Genomic DNA, 17,901 nt, shown 5'->3' on the forward strand with positions numbered 1-17,901 from the left:
AAATGGATGGATGTTGTTAATGACATGTACAAGATGGAAAGGGTAACTTACATGCACAATTTCCAAAATTATCAGTTCACTAACAACTGGACTAAATGGCTGAAATATATGAAAATTGTAAGACATGAAACAATATAACCTCGCTGCCGACTCAAAGTGAACCTCCAAAGCCAACTCCATACAAACAACAAACTATGTACCTCTCAGTCTGCAGAGTTAGCTTCTTCTGTTCTTGCTTTTTTTAGAATGTATCTTTGTGTGATTGTTTTTATTGTTTCTTGTCCTTTCTTTATTTCTGTTTTGTATGTTGTTATATATATTTTGTATTCAAATTATAAATCTCAACTCCTGTATTCTGTTGAATAGCAGAGGATTTAATCAGGACAATAATGAACTATCCACAGTGGACATCAGTCAATCAACTGACACATTACAAATAAAACATTATTGTGGAACTTTAACCACACTGCAAATGCAATGATCATATTTTGATAGCTTGGAATTATACAGGAATGCACTCTGTTGCACATTTTCATCTCAGAAAGGTCAAAATTGGATGAAAACCTTCGGAAGAGAAGTGAGCCAAAAACACACACAGAACACTGGAAAGTTATTCTGCAATTTCTTCCAACATTCACACACTTCTGGGTAAATATCTGTACAGAAACTGAAAAGGAGGCCAGTAGTTTCTTTTATCATTCTGTACTGAGGGGTGTAGCTCAATTTGCATATGACAATTTGCATATGTATATAAACATCTAAAAGTTGCAATTCCCATCTCTGCCATCTCTGCCTGCTTGCATACCGAAGTGTCCTTGGGCAAGACACTGAACCTCAAACTGCTCCCATTGGAGTGACATCGCCTTGCATGGCTGCAGCCTCTAATGGTGTGTGAATGTATGTGTGAATGGGTGAATGTGGTGAGCTATGTAAAGCCCTTTGGGACTGCTCACACAGCTATAAAACGCTACATAAGTGAAATCCATTTGTGCCATCACATCCATATGACATCAGTGTGTGACGTCATGCCCATATGATGTCACAGTGTGTGACGTCACATCCATATGACATCACAGTGTGTGACATCACATGACAGATCCCAAGATGAAAGGTTGGCAACATGATGTCACAACTAAACTTTGATATCAAAAGAGGTCTTTAATGTTTAAAGTGGTGGTTGATGTGAAAAGACGTTTCACATCAACAGCGTCAGATCAAGTTGACATATAGGGTAAATTATTTACCTTTGTACTGCATTAAAACATTCACCAATTACAAACAACTCTACTTTGAAAAGATTTTTAAAACCTTTTAACTTTTGAATCTTTTATACTTTAACGTTTGCAAACACCCACTGTTATTGACAGGAGAAAATGCCAAAGAGAAAAATTCAGCTGGCTTCAGAAAGGTTCATTTGTAGCATCTGTCAGGGTCTCCCGAAGGATCCGGTGATGAGCTTCTGTGGACACACCTTCTGCAGCAACTGCATTGATAGCCACTGGGATGAAGAGAATGACAGGGGAATCTACAGTTGCCCTCAGTGTGCGAAGAGGTTCAGGCTGAGGCCGAACCCAATGAAAACTGTGTTGTCAGAGGAGCATCCGAAGAAGCTTCAACTCCAAGATGCTGCAGCTGATCTCTGCTTTGCTGGACCTGAAGATGTGGCTTGCGATGTTTGTACTTGGAGGAAGATGAAAGCCATCAAGACCTGTCTGGTCTGTTTAGCCTCTTACTGTGAGAAACACCTCAAACATCACAATGAATCTTCTGCTTTTCAGAAACACGAGCTGGTGGATCCCTCCAAGAATCTCCATGAGAAGGTCTGCTCTCATCACAATGAGGTGAAGGAGAGTTTATGTCACACTGATCAGCAGTGTATCTCTCACCCCTGCAACATGGCCCAACACAGTTGCCATGAAGCAGTCCCAGCTGCAGCACAAAGGAACGACAAGCAGAGGGTGGTGGAAGTGAGTCAACAGGACATCCACCAGAGAATCCAGGAGCGAGAGAAAGACATGATGCTGCTTCAGCAGGAGATGCAGGCCATCAATGCCTCCATTGATGAAGCAGTGGACCAAATTGATGTGTGCTTCGCTAGGATGGGCCCTAACCCTTATCTCCAGAAAAGAAGGCGTGAGATGGAGCAGCAGCTCAGGTCCCAGCAGCAAACTGCACTGAGAGGAGTCAAAGAGCTTCATGAGAAAGTGGAGCAGGAGATCACCCAGCTGGAGAGGAAAGGTGAGCAGCTGGCTCACACAGAGGACCAGAGACACGGCAACACCACAGTGTCAGCTCTCATTGAGTCCACGGCCTCCATCAGCTTCGAGACTGCTGCTCTCAGATACTTAGAGGATGTGAGTGCAGCTGTGTCAGAGAACAGAGAGAATCTACAGGACATCATGAGACAGACAAGGACAAACCTCTCACTAAGTGACACTGAAGAGGAGGCGCATTTACCTCCACAACCACAGCCACAGACCAGAGAGGACTTCTTACAATATTCACAGCAGATCCACCTGGATCCAAACACTGCACACAGTCGGCTATTTCTATCTGACAGGGACAAAAGAGTAACTTATACAAGGAGAGATCAGCATTATCCTTATCATCCAGACAGATTCACAGGCAGTTTTCAGGTTCTGAGCAGAGAGAGTCTGACTGGACGTTGTTACTGGGAGGTGGACTATAGAGGAACAGTTGATGTAGCAGTCGCAAACAGCAACACCCCCAGATCAGGAAACAGTGCTGCAGGTTTATTTGGATTTAATGACAAATCCTGGAGTTTAGTTTGTGACTCTAAGCGTTTCACATTTCTTCACAACAACAACGAAACTCCAGTCTCAGTTCCTCCGTCCTCCAGAGTCGGAGTGTACCTGGATCACAGAGCAGGTATTCTGTCGTTTTACAGCATCACTGATACCATGACTCTCATCCACAAAGTCAAAACTACCTTCACTCAGCCGCTACACGCTGCAATTGCCGTTTTTGGTGAAGGACACGTTGCACAGTTGGTGAAACCTCAGTAGAGCACTTTCATCAGATTTTGTGTCTATTAAAGCCCCGTTTACCCGACAATAAATACAACAAAACTTTTTTCACTTTGGGGTAGACAGACAGACAGACAGACAGACTGATAGACTGATAGACTGATAGACAGATGGATAGATGGATAGATGATAGACAGATAGACAGATAGACAGGGAAATTTGAGTAGAGAAAATAACAAAAAACAAAAGCATGTATACAGTAGATGGTCTGGTGTCCTTGGGTACTTGGGTCCCCTCGAGTACCCTTGTCCACAGTTTTTAACTACCAACTCCCTTGGGGGAGTTAAACAGCCTCATGGCACGAGGGAGGAAATATTTCCTTAGTCTGTCTGTGAAGCAGGACAGCGACAGTCGTCTGTCACTGAAGCTGCTCCTTTGCCGGGAGATGGTGCTGTACAGTGGATGCAGTGGGTCGTCCATGATTGACAGGAGCTTGTCCGGCACCCGTTGTTCAGACACAGATGTCAGACTGTCCAGTTCAGTGTCCACCACAGAGCTTGCTTTCCTCACTATTTTGTCCAGATGTGTGGCATACTTCTTCTTGATGCTGCCCCCCCCCCCCCCCCCCCCCCATCACACAGCAGCATTGAAGAGGGAGCTCGCCACTACAGAGTGATAAAACATCTGCAAGAGTTGTTTGCAGATGTTGAAGGACGCCAGCCTTCTGAGGCAGTACATCCGGCTCTGTGATTTCTTGCACAGGGCATCTGTGTTTGCAGTCAAGTCCAGTCTGTCATCTAACTGTACTCCCAAGTATTTGTAAGTCTAAACAATGTCCACAGTGTCCCCCTTGATGGTGACAGGCACCAGTTGTGGCCTTGATCTCCTGAAGTCCACAACCAATTGTTTGGTCTTGGTTGTGTTGAGGAGCAGGTTATGAGAGTTACTCCATGTGACAAAGACTTGGATCACTTTCCTATACTCCTCCTCTCATCCACTACTCATACATCCTATGATCGCAGTGTCGTTGGTGAACTTCTGCACGTGGCACGACTCCGAGTTGTATTTGAAGTCGGATGTGTAAAGAGTGAACGGGACCGGAGAAAGCACAGTATCCTGTGACCCTCCGGTGGTACTGACCACAGTGTCGGACCTGCAGTCCCACAGTCGAACAGACTGGGGTCTGCCTCTTAGAAAGTCCGTTATCCATGCCACCAGGTGTGTGTCCACCCCATCTCTGTTAGTTTGAGCTAGGGTTAGGGTGTGTCCAAGAACATGATTCTCACAGCACCACTGCCTGTCGAGGTAGAAGAGGAGTCGATGCAGCAAGGAGACGATGGCATCCTCCACTCCCACCTTCTCCTGGTATGCAAACTGCAGGGGTCTACGGCATGGCGGACCTGTGGTCTCAGCGGCATGGCGGCATAACATGGCTGCTACATTCTAACAGGCCTAACACAGTGCTGCAGCAGTAACACCACCCTCACTCTTCACACCGTCAAACAAAGCTAATTTCTCCACATAACCAAAAAAAAATATCAACACAGGATTATCATAAAAAGGTGCAAATACAAGGCTCAGCAATTTGGAGTGTTTTAACAATAATTGGCATTTTTTGAATTTAGCATTTATTTATCGCAACGTGGCCACGATGGCAATGGGCACCGTGAGGAACAGTTTCAATTGAGGGGTCAAAATTCAGCAGAAACTGCTGAGGTTCACAAATAATAGTGTCCATGGATCAAAGATTCTGTGCGCATCCTTTTATCAATGTATTTGGTCATTTTAACATGTTCTGGCCTCAAATGCTGCTTCTTCCTCAGCTTGCAGCTCCATGCTCTCCAAGCTTCTTGCAAAAGGAAAATGTATTGTGTCTCTTTTTTGTCGGCAAGTCTCAGTTTTCATTCAAAAAAGGGGAAATCTGCTCCAGTTTGAACCGCCAGCAAAGGAAGATGATTAATTTTCAGAAATGGAGAAAAGACCCTCACTGTGAAGATATTCCGCCTTCAAGTCTGGACTTGGAGCCTGACTGTGTGGAGTTTGGAGAAGAAGACATCGAAGACAAGACAAAGAAAAATACATAGAAGATGAAAAAGGAGATGAAAGGATCAGTGGTTTGCAACATCATTCATGATCAATAGCTTTCGTCACTTTGCACCAAATCAAATTTCACTGGAGCCATGGAACACGTTGAACCTTTCTGTGTGGAGTTTGCATGTTCTGCCCATGTATATGACGGTTTCCTCAGTGGACTCAAAGTCCGAAAAAAAACAGTAGCTGCTCAGTGTACCTGCTACCAATAGGTCAATTTGGTGAAGACATGTCCCTTCGGGTGATTAATACAGTGCTATAAAATTATCTGGTTTTAATGGTTTCGTCCCTCTTTTTCAAAAAGAACATTAGAAGAAGAAAGATAATGAAGACAGAACAAAAAGACAAATAATCAAAAGAAAAAAGACAAAATGCAAGAGGTGAAGAACTAAACTATAGAATTAAAGTGTTGAGGAAGTGAGGACAGAAAAGCTAAAAAGAAAGAGGGAAAGGAAAGCCAGTTACTTTAAAACATAATTTCGAAGAGAGCACAGCAAACACTGAAGGAACATTTACATATCTGAGGAGGAAAGAGAGAAGGAAGAGAGTCTGACATTAAAATACCACTCAAGGTTTCAAAAACAATACGAAAGCTTTAAAAAAAAAAAGAAGAAAGGGAGTTTTGACATTCAGAGAACATTTACATTTCCATGCAAAGAAGTAAAACACAAAGAGGAAGAACAACAGAGATAATAAAAACCAGGAAGAGAAAAACAAATCTTTTGGATGCCAGAGCAATTTAGCATTTCAAAGGCTGAACGAAAAAAAAAAAAGAGGAGAATGTAAAATTCATTAACCAAACCCCCCCGTAAAACCAAAAGAAAAGTTGTGATTGATCTTTTTCTGTGCCGATGACTTCGTGTTGTACATATGTAACCTTCGAAGCCGGGCTCAGAGAACCTTCACGTGCTGTACTGAGCTATATGAAGCCTCTATAGATCCATTTCTACAGCACAAAAAGTGGAGGGATGGAACGGTATGGTCTGGTACGGCTCGGGTTTCCACTGCAACAATTGTGGATTTTATGGAAATAACCACTCTAAAGGTGGTCGCTATTCCGTGGCGGTTCCATTGGGGGGACTCAGGACAAGTGAATGGTCTGATTTTGAGAAGCCGTTTGCTGATTGGTCAGTGATTTACTACGTGCCCTCAATATTTTAATATGTCAGCTGTATGAATCTTCTGTTCTTAACATATTCAGCTTTGCACTGTTTTGTTTTTTTGTGGCACAACTTTCATGTTGGTCCTGAAAGAGGAGACGTGAGGCAGGGACGGAGACTGGGACTCGTGAGCAGACGCGAGGGCCGCAACCACCGAGTCCGCTCGTCGTGTCGCTCACCCCGACCGGCAGGGTCACGAAGCACCTAAGTCATCAAGCTGGCCCCCTCACCCGTCGCAAAAATGTGAAAATAGACCCAATCGTTAGTGCTGGTTTGTGCTGAAAGAAATATAGTTTGTGCTGCTTTTGTTTTTCAGATTGAACAGGTTATTATATGGGGATTACATCCAGTGAGGCCGGCAACACGTTACTCTCGTATGACCACTTTTTTTCAGTAACTAGTAATCTAACACGTTACTAATCCAAACCAGTAATCAGATTAAAGTTGCTTCTCCATGTCACTGTTCGTAACCATTGTAGCATCATGCAGGATGAGGTTCTTGTTTAGTTAATTTAGTTCATTTCAGTTTTGGAGGCTCAAACAGTCTCTACTTTTAAGGTCAGACTCAAAACTTTTCTATTTACTAAAGCTTACAGTCAGGGCTGTTTCAAAGCACTGCCATATCCCCCCCCCCTGCTTCTCTCTCTACTTCTCTCTCCACCTCCCCCTACCCAAACCAGGGTCTGTAGCCCTCCCCCAATCTGTCTCTCCTCTCCTCTCCTCTCCTCTCCTCTCCTCTCCTCTCCTCTATCCTCTCAGCCCAACCGGTCAGCAGAATGCCGCCACCTCTGACTCTGGTTTCTGCAAAGGTTTCTTCCTGTTCGAGGGAGTTTTTCCTTTCCACAGTCGCAAATAAACCTGCTGGCTCATGTGGATTTTTGGGTCTTTTATTTGTTAAAAGCACCAAGAAATGACTGTGTTGTATTTGGTGCTATATAAATAAAGTTGAATTGAATTGAATTGAATTGAATTGAGTGATCTTAGCAAAGCAATGATGAAACAGTAGGTTGCTAAAGTCTATCATTCAGTGATGCAGTGTTACTCTCATATGACTTACTTTTTTCAGTAACGAGTAATCTAACACGTTACTATTTCCAAACCAGTAATCAGATTAAAGTAACTTGTCCAAGTCACTGTGCGTTACTATTGTTGCGACCAGCAGGACGAGTTTCTTGTCTGCAGAGCCGTGTTATTGTGAAATAGAACCGATCGCCTCCAAACTGAGACAGATACAATCACCGCATGCATTCAGCCTGTACGCTCCTTTGACCCGCCCCCTTCTCCACTCTCAGCCAATCAGAGGCCAACTTGCCCTAACAGTGCGTTCAGGTAACACAAAAAATTGGAACAAACTAACATCATCAATAACTTAACTTACCATTCATCGCCCCCCCCTTTTTTCCAATAAATCAGTCAATCAATCAATCATCCAATGGGGAGCAATTAAAAGGTTGCATAGAGCAGGTAGTGCAAATTAATAATTAGATAAAGAGTGCAACAACAGACTACAATTACATCTCTGGGTAAATAAATAGCAGTAATAGTAAAAATGTGATAATAAAAGCGTGAGTCAGATATTAATACAACAAAGAATGAAGGTCAAAGGTTAAATATGTACCAGCAGGAGGCAGGGAGTTTTTGGTAAAACCATGTGTCATTTTTTGTTGAGCTGCTGAAAGTAAATAAAAAGTTACTTGTAATCTAGCTTAGTTACTTTTAAAAACAAATGCTCAGTAAAGTAACTGAGTTACTTTTTAAAGGAGTAACTAGTAACCTGTAATCAGATAACTTTTTCAAGGTAACTGTGCCACACCCTTCACTTTATGGAGAGACACGTTGAAAGTGATTAATCCATTTGATACTGCAGTGTTCTTGTTGATGCGGTTCATTTGAAGACGCGGGCATGATGAGAAGACTCAGTAGAAAGTAGAAACCGGAGGATGCGCCTGAAGTTTGAATATTTCTCATGAAGCAAAACTTAAGTTGCGACGCAGTAAAGAGCTTCACAGCTGGAGGGTTTGAGGCAGCGTGTTGCCAGGCCTGTCAGCCTGAATTCTGGTTCCCATGTGCTCCTCTGAACCCCGCCGTGGTTTGAAGCCCCATCGCAGAGCCCTTAATGCAGACGGGATGCTGGAAACAGTCTGTCGTGAGTCTAAAAGCTAGTGCAAGGCTTCCTGCTTGCCACAGTCATCCTCGAACGCCCCCCCCCCCACCCCGTTACTGTCAGGCTGCATTTATGCGTCTCAGAGACTCGTGGCGCCCACAGCTGACTCTTAAATATTTCAACAGGTCTTTCTGTCGTCTTGCTCTTTCATCCACCACGTCCCCGGTGTGCTCATGGCACGACTGAACGCTGACTCAACACAAAGAATCGCAGGTAACTCTCAGAGGAGAGAAGAAAGTTTCTTTAACCCAACAACGTGTAGAGCTGTGGTGGTCAATTGTGGAGTTTTGAGGAAACAGACAGAGCTCCAGTCCATCCGTCCATCCACCATCTTCTACACCGTTTATGCAGTTCGGGGTGGCGGGGTGCTGGAGCCCATCCCAGCCTACAGTGGGCGAGGGCAAGGTACGCTCCGGACAGGGCGCCAGTCTGTCACAGTGCTACAGTAAATATATTTATAGAACTGCCAGAGGATGTGAAGGTACATCCTGGAACGTCACAAGCATCAGAAATATTCTTACAATCGACAAGGGGACATTAGAAACATGCTGGTTCAATTTATTTTGCAGAAATCCATACAGCACATAAATACATAAGTAACCAGCAAGTCCCGGGAGAATGAGGACTGGGAGTCATCACACAACAGAGGAATCTGATTGTCCAGCTACTGAGCATCTGCATAACTACTAGTTACAATACGACCATGGTGTGCATGTGCAGTGGCAGGGTTTCAGAAAAATTGTGTTTTCCATCAGTGTTTTCAAAAAGTTCAGTTTTTAGTCACTCTGAAACCTGCTGTTGTAGAAACAACAAAGGTTTACTGTTGTGGCGTAAATGTAGAATCTCATCAAACTCCACCGGTTCTCTTCTTTATTCCTCTTAGTCTTTTAGGGCACGTTCACGTTCCACTGTTTGATCTGGACCAGAGTCTCTTCAGGGAAAAACACTTTGTTTGGGCAATGTGAACACTCCCATGAAATCTGAACCAGTGCCAACAAGCCATGTTTGGTCCACTTCAAAACCTGGGTCTCACTTTGCTAGCAAATACTTTTTTCAATAGGCAGGGTGAGAGGACATGATGTAGTGTGCAATGCACTCTGGGTAGTAAACAAACAAAGCTAAATGTGCAAATCAGAAGAAGCAGATTCAGAAAGAAAATCATTTAAAATATCTCACATTCAGACGTGAAGTAGAGAGGAAGAAGTAGTGAAGAAGACTATTATTGATATCTGGTCTGAAGACTATATATCATGGTTGTATGTGGCTACCCATTAGCCACGAACTAATTAGCCTAGCCGCAACGGCTCAAGGGTCGGGACTTCCACCGTCATTCCGGATCAATCAATGAGCCGTGTTTCTTCTTTACTTCCTCTCTGGTCAGTGTTTGTTTTAGGCGACAGTACCCTAAACCAGCAGTTGTGGTAATTATGGGACATTTTCCAGGTGGTTTGATCCGGTCTCTGAAGTGCTGCTGAATTCCACCTGAACAAGCTAAAATAAAAAATATGTCACAAGTTACATCCTTCTATTGTCTAAAGACTCATTTTAAATGATCTGTTTATTCAATGAAATACTGAAAAAACAAGAAGTCGTATTTTGAGGATCTCAATTCACTATTGGAAAATGTAAAAACGACCAAAATCAAACATATCCCAGAATTTATGGGCTTTCATTGAGATCATTAATTATTAGGTATTTACAGTTTGTCCCACTAAAACCTCTCGTCTCCTGCGTGTAATGTAAACAACCTGCACCTTTTCAGTGTTTCCGCCAGAGACATATTAAAGAGAAGACGCTGCATCGACCGCTACTACCTGTTGGCGCTAGCGAGTGGTGGCGCTGCCATCTTGGCACGATACATGTAGTTCTGTACTGGACACATGAGTTGGTGTATTCTGATGTTCATAGTGGAACAAACAATAATAGAATGTTCCAATTTGTGATCACACACACACACACACACACACACACACACACACACACACACACACACACACACACACACACACACACACACACACACACACACACACACACACACACACACACACTATATAGAGACAAGTATTTCACCTGCCCTGTGGTTGGCAATCAAATATTTCCATTCATGAATGCTAATAGTCTGTTGATGATCCACCTGTTCGTTGGATGTGAAGGTGAAGATGGATGTTCCCCGCAAACCGCAGAGAACTCACTCAGTGAATCCTTCCTCCTCGAAGCTGCCTGCCTCCCTCCTTCCTCAAATCTTTGCCTTTGGGAAATGGGAAATGAAAACGGGAGATTTGAGAGTTAAAACAAAAACCTTAACGATTAAGCTTATTATCTCCTTCTTTTCTATTTTCTTCCTTCAAATTTCCGACAGCCTTTCTTCTACAAAACTCCTATTTTGATGCATATATGTTGATAAAAAACCAAAGCTGCTGAAACTTGTGAGTGAGCTTGTTTCAATCTATTCTACAGTCACAGGTTGTCAGTGTTTCTCAGTGTGGTGGAGGAGACATGAGAGGAATCATTACTGAAGTTAAGATGAAAGAATTACATGTGAAACAATTCAGCCTGTGTCACCTGGTAAAATGTGCTGGTCCATGTTATACCTGGAATATTTGATTTATTTCTACAATGGCACCCTTGAGTCAGTTGTAATCTAAGTCTGTATTGTGGAATTGATAAATTGCTAAAGTCTCAGTTGGACTATTAGCTGGTAAACAAGCTGTAAACAAAGTCTCGCTCATGGCAGCTGCTACCAGTTCACTGGTGCACAGAAATACAGAACAAGTTAATATTCACAAAATTTAAACAATGGTAGTGTTCCATCTTAACGGTGAAAAGTAATCCCCGAGTGCGGTTTTCTACAGTACGTCGATTTGTCTTTGATTTTTAACACGGTGCCCACCGCCTGATCATTCTTACTGAGTCACGGTTCTGTTGACTTTGGTCCCTTGACTTCACATGTGAAGCCAACCATCAGTTTTACAATGGACAGTGACTTGAAACTGGACTCGCAGATTAGGGCAGTGGTTCAGTCAAGCTTCTTCCACATCAGAAGACGTGGGAAGGTGAAGACCATTTTGGAACGTCACCCCTTTGAGACAGTAATCCGTGCTTTTATTACATCTCTGCTGGATTACTGTCACGCACTTTATGTTGGACTCGGTCAGTCTTCTCTTTGCTCAGAGGGAAATTAGGTTTTTCTGTTGTGGAATGAGTTTCTGCTGCTCGTCAGGCAAGAACCTTCACTGTCCACTTTTAAAACCAATCTTAAGACCTACTTTTGACCACGTTTGAGTCTGTATGCCTGTTTTATTATTGCCTAATTAATTGTTTTATTATTTTATTGTTTATCTGTTATTTTAATTGCTTACTCTTTTTTTTATTATCTTTGTAAAGCACTTTGGTTTCAGCTGCATTTGTTTTAAAGTCCCCCATGAATAAAGTTTGAGTTGAGTTTGTGGAAGTCCTCCTCTCGCATCTTTGTCTGCAGTGACTTTGTTTGCAGTTGATCCTCGACGGTAATCGCGCTGTGGAGTTGACACTGTGGGTGATAAATGGTTAAAACGCTGCGCCCTGCCTCACAGCTGGAGACAAAACACTGTCAGCTCATCAGGAGTGATCCGTCACATCTACTGCTCGTTGTCTAATTGGTTCTGTGTTTAACGCATTTCGGGGTTTTTTTCACACAGCATGCTGTGTTATATAGCTTTCCGACTTGACTATGATCACGTTTGAAAAGCTGAAAGTGTTTGCGCACCATTTCTTTACCCACATGTCTAAATATAAAGCTCCAACATCTGCTCAAGTAATTCTCGTCAATTCTTTCCACAAACATTTATTTCTTCTTCCGTGTATAAAAAAAAAAAAGGGTATGTTTATTGAAACAAGTGAAAGTCAAAGTGTGTGTGCACAGTCGCAAAGCCACAGCTGTATGCTTTTTGTAATGACAGCGTTCGGTCTCTTTACACAGCGATTATGTTGATGGATTTGGTTATTAAAGCATATTTTGTAAAGCCCTAATGAGATTTGTAATCAAATGAGCACTGGCCTTATTTAACAGGCTCCACATCAATAATGTATCACAGCATCTGAACATCAAACAGCTCTTTGAGCTGGCGTTGGTAATTCAAACCTCACTCCTCCCGCTCTGCCTCCGTCTTCCAGCCTCGTCATGACCGGTTATTTCCCCTGGAAGAAGATGAAAAATAGTATTTTTCAAAAGCTCTGATCAGGCAGCAACCTTCTGGAAAGAGCATTGGCCTCTATGTTTTCCTTCTGCTCTCTGGCTGAAGTGTTTGTCCAGTTTTCAGCTGGTAATAAATCCATTAGGAGGCAGAGATCACAGCACTGTGACGCCTCTGATGGCTCTCGTGTCCACTTCCATTAACATCCACACGTCCAGCAGTTTGATTACTCGGAGGGAAAGTCGCAGAGATGCGCAGTGTCAGCGGTTTGTGGCCTTGTGGGGTAGCGATGTGTGAAGGAGCTCTTCGCACTGTCCCAAATAACTGAAATGAGTTCAGTGGAGAGATTTCTTCAAAAGCTTTGCTTGCTGGATAGTCGGACCAGAGCACTGAGCGTGACGTACACTCTTCACGACCCCTGCAGTCCGAGCCGTTCCCTCTGACAAACTGACTGAAGGTGCAGATAAACGTTTTACTGACCTCTGCTTATTGATGACTTCACAAGTTCCTGTTAGGTCTCAGGAACTTGTTCCAAGTATCACGATCCTCGGATTTCTGTCGGTAGTGAGAATATCTCCCTGCTCACGTCCAGCTGGGGGCCTTTCTGTGTTTGCATGGGTTATCTCTGGGCACTCTCATTCTCTCCCACAGACCTAAAGCACTCTCGAAGTTCATCGCTGACCAGGCTGGTGGTGTGGCGGCCGCTCAAGGCACCCAGAAGCCAACAAGTCCAGAATTGCCAAGATATGAAATCTGTGCGCTTTTGAGGTTAATTTACATTAATTGTTGTAGCTCAGATGAGGTCAAATTTAACATGACATTTTGGTGGCGTTTCAGAGCTTTGCAATTCTTATATATAATTACTCAGAATTCATATAATGTGACAATGTGATAGGTACCATTTTTTAGTCAATATAAAAGATATTCATTAGATATTCTAACTTTGCACACTTTCCTGCAGCCGAGATGTGATGAAGACAGAAGGGTTCAGCGATGCAGAGACTAAAATATCAGTTCTTCTCACAGAAAGCAAAATAAAGTGCACAAAGTGCATGACAATGCCAGTCCTGTGGACACTTACAAAGCTTCTCCTGCTGCAGATGTTTGATCCATTAATGTGTGAGATTCACAGGAATGAATGTCATTGATTTCTTTTTCAAGACTAAACATTGTAGGTCTATGTACTTATATCGTGTTGAAATGTCTACAAAAAACTCTTGCATTGTTTGTGGAAGCATAGAAAGAGACAGGTGTTTGTATATTTTCAATAAAACACAACATATTCATTTTTACAGTAAGTTCATAGTGATTAAAGCCCCCATATTAGTCAATGTTTCAATCAATTAGGCTTCAGCAGTCTCAAGATGTTATATTTATTTATTATTTATTGCCTAAATGCATCCTTGGTCCTGTATTTTAACTATTTTAAAGTCCATCTGGTGAGCGGTGTTGAAAGCAGGCCATTTTTTGCCTGTACGTTTAAATACTAATGAGCTGTGTGTGGCCAAGCCTTCTTAATGCTCCTCTTGGAGAGGGGAGGGGGCTTGAATTTGCAGTTCCCATGTGCTAATGTTTACATTGGATTCATACTATGGCTCATGCCAACCATACCAGTTTGAAGCAGAATCTGATCCAAAAAAAAGACCTTCAAAGCCTGTATATGCAGGAAAGGTTACAGCCTATCACACCAAGTATGCCGACACAGTAAAGCAGCAAACCTTCTCATGAACGTTCCACTGGGTTCAGCAGAACGCCTGATAACCAGGATGTTGAAGCAGGGAGACATAAAAACATACAAGGCTGCAGCACTGCAGGGCCTGAGTTTGACACCTGTGCAGTAAAGCAACATAAAAGAAAATCTCTCACATTTCCTGCTTTTGGAGACGAGTTGCACACGGTTGGTACAGATCCAAGCTTTATTCAGTTTTTCAGTAGCAAAGCCTGCTTTGCATGGGCCCATGTGATGAAAGCAGTCCTCCATGAAATGCTGCATTTGGGACAACAACAATTTGGGAAGTTTTTGTTGTTTGTTGATAAATTCCCTGCAAGAATAAAATGCATCCACTGAGTCCTCAGATGCTCAGAGGAAGGGAGTAAAACTTGACTTCTGCGAGGGAGATGACAGACTGTCTTCACTTTTGGGGCCTCCTTCACATGTATTACTGTTAGAAAACCATGAGAAAGTGATTTTTACATAATATGACTCCTTTAAATGTCGATTGCTCAGACACATCTCGTCCACTGTAGACGTTTCTTAACTTGGTGAAAAAAAAATCCTATTTTCTGAGTTTTTTCATATCCTGAGAAGAATAAAAACACTTCTGAAAATCAATTTTGATCAAGGTGACTTTATGCATCAGAGGGTTAAAAGGACTTTCAAAGATGTAGTACACAGTCGGTGTGACAAACAGTTTAATTGACAACCTTGAACTTTGTTGTGGCCATGTGATAACCTCAGACAGCGCCCCCTATGGCTCATCCTGCAGAACATCACATGCCACCTAGTGTTGGAGGTGATGGACATATTTCCATGCTTTCTCAACATTAACCAATCAAATCAGTTTAATTCAGGGAGTAGCAGCAGGGAAGGGCGGACATTGCTTCATCATCCCAGGAAAAAAATAGTAGATAATCTGTCTGGCAGATATTGATGAGTGGTGCATCATGGGAGATTTGAAAGTTGGTGTATAAAATGCTGACTGAAAAATAAACAGGTATACGCTCTATACCTGTATATACGACAGACCACACCACTGAATTTATCACACAGAAGAGGAAACAAGAAGAAATGCTGTGGTGCCCGGACCTCAGAAAATAAAGGACAAACACCTGAGATTCGGAGTCGTCCTTCAGGAGCCACGCCAACATCTTTCAACCCCACAATTCCCACTGTTGAGCCGGCACCTCTCACCAGGGGGTCAGGACTCTTTGCCCGGGGAAAGTAACATGGGAACAGATTAAAAAAAAACCCCGAGTGCTGAGCCGGAGGAGGCTCCGGTTATCTCTCCTGTCCACCTGGGGAACGTGCAGACGCCGACGACAACAGAGATCAAAAGTTGATTTTGCCTTTTAAGCTGTGATGGAAAGTGACACCAAACAAAAGTCAACCGCTGATTTGTGTGTCAGATTTGTCATTGGAGAAACAAAAACTGGAGCAAACTGCAGGAACAAAGTCACGGGCAAGGTCACAGGAATCATAATGCTGATGCTTTAGCTCCTGCCACAGACTGAGTGGAACGCAATAATTCACCCAAGAAGACTCTTTATTTCTGAAGGATTACAGCATGAGTTCAAATTATTACTGGAAAAAAAGGGGAAAAACTCCTCAAAACTACATCCTTGCATGACTCACATGATGTTACAGAAGGACACATATGAACATACAGAGGTCTGATAACATATGCACAGTTGAGATATTGAGCCTGACAATGCAGGGGCATCTGGGGATGATTTCAGTGTGGAGGGAACCCTCACAGGAGCTTTTAGACTCGTCACAGACTGTTTATAACATCCATTTTGCATTAGGAGCTCAGAGATGGGGCTTTAAAACACAGCAGGGCTCAATGGAGCACACGGGATGCAGAATTCAGGTTGACAGCCCAGGGAAGAGCCACAAACGCACTGCAGCAGTTACTCAAAACACTCCAGCTGCGATGCACTTTGCTGCAGGACGACCTTCTCCGGGACGGTTCCCTCGAACCAGTGGTGGCTGACGATGACGATAACGCCTGAAAAAAGCGGCTTCAGGAATGTAGTTCAGGGTATAAAGTGTCAGATCAAATAATGAGAATAACCTGGACAGTCAAATAATACATACATTTGAAAAATTTAAATGATTCAATGTAATGTGTAAGGTGATTCATAGAGGCATGTTTGAAATATTGTTGATATTACAACCCCCTGTACTCTTCTTGTCAATAGTGAAATGTGACAACCTGAAAGTGCAGGTTTGTGTTTCCATCGGGGACAAGGGGGGAGAAGCTTCCCACTCTTCAAGTCGATTTGGATGGGAGTCACATTAATTGGCACTTTAATTTCAGACTGACAGTCTAAAATGAAAGGGGTTTGCCATCATTAAGCTGTGACAGCAGTCTCATTAGAACGTTAGCGCACTTGTTGTGTGTGTGTGTGTGTGTGTGTGTGTGTGTGTGTGTGTGTGTGTGTGTGTGTGTGTGTGTGTGTGTGTGTGTGTGTGTGTGTGCTTCAGACATTAGGAATTCATAAATGTAAGATAAAAATATAACAATAATAAAAACATTTAAGCTGCAAGCAGCCTTGATCAGGCTCTCGCACCCTGGACTCATCAGGACACATCAGGGTCGGCTCAATCATGGCCTCGAGCCCCTTTAACTATTTAGCAAATTTACATTTGGAAGGTTTTAACAAAAAAAGGGGTTTAATTTTGCAAAATGTGGGGAGGCTTTTATTTTGAAAGTCAACTCAACTCTAATGTAACTCCAGAGATAAGGATCTACTATAGTGGGCATGGATGGTGGGGGTGGTGTTCAGCCACTTTCAGCTGGGGTTGGTCCTGTAACCCGAACCCTAGGATGGGGTCGAAAGTGCGTGGAACCCAGCTAACTAGCTGGTGATCCAGAACCCTCGCTCTACCTTGAGGCAATCTCCCAAATATCAGCTCAATTGAACAAACTTTGTTAGCATGCCAACTAATATGCTTGGCTATGCTAGACTTTTATTTTGAAAAGATTGGAGGCTTTTATCTTGCAAGCCAGGTCACCCCTAGTGAAACACTTAAAATCCAATTTGAAGGTTTACATTGTCATTATATATTTTAAAGGAGTTTTGGGCTTTGACGTGTTAGCATGTTAGCAAGTCCACAAACCTCTTGTTAGCATGCTAGCTGTTGATAGCAAATGCTGAGATAGCATTTGCAAATCTTATTTTGAGAGGCAAATTGTGGACTTCCTGTTGGATTTCGGCCAGGGGTATCAGCACATGATTTTTAGGTCTTGATGAGATGAACAATTGAGTTTTGGTAGATACAGCTGAAGTGCTTCCGCATCTTTCTTCTTCTCCTCACACGGTTCTTGCACGGTGGCCACCGCGGGGTCAATCAGGCCTTTTGGGTCCACATCTACATTGAGGAGGTTGGCCTCCTCATTAGTCCGCGGGAAAAGTTACATTTTCCGTCGCTTTAGTTGTTTACATGTAGACAGGGTCAGAGGCTGTTCCATCATGGGAGCTGTTTTCAAAAAGTTGTGTTGTCATGGAAACGGACCCCCAAAAACGCAACAAGCTGAGTGCCTTCACTCGAAGACAGTTTCCTCGTCCGTCCACAGCCACTTGCTCGCTCGCGGTCTGGG

General features: G+C 43.0%; 1 protein-coding gene across 1 annotated transcript; it reads left to right on the forward strand.

Annotated features, from left to right (window-relative positions):
• Positions 1 to 1,451: 1,451 nt before the first annotated feature.
• LOC308141159 (tripartite motif-containing protein 16-like) lies at positions 1,452 to 3,026 on the forward strand (the record flags this gene model as incomplete). Its single annotated transcript, XM_080511196.1, has 1 exon — positions 1,452 to 3,026. The coding sequence occupies one exon, from the start codon at positions 1,452 to 1,454 to the stop codon at positions 3,024 to 3,026; it is 1,575 nt and encodes a 524-aa protein (XP_080367322.1).
• Positions 3,027 to 17,901: the final 14,875 nt, after the last annotated feature.

This window comes from Blennius ocellaris (genome assembly GCF_963422515.1).
Source record: "Blennius ocellaris genome assembly, chromosome: 2".
In the NCBI taxonomy this organism is placed as follows: domain Eukaryota; kingdom Metazoa; phylum Chordata; class Actinopteri; order Blenniiformes; family Blenniidae; genus Blennius; species Blennius ocellaris.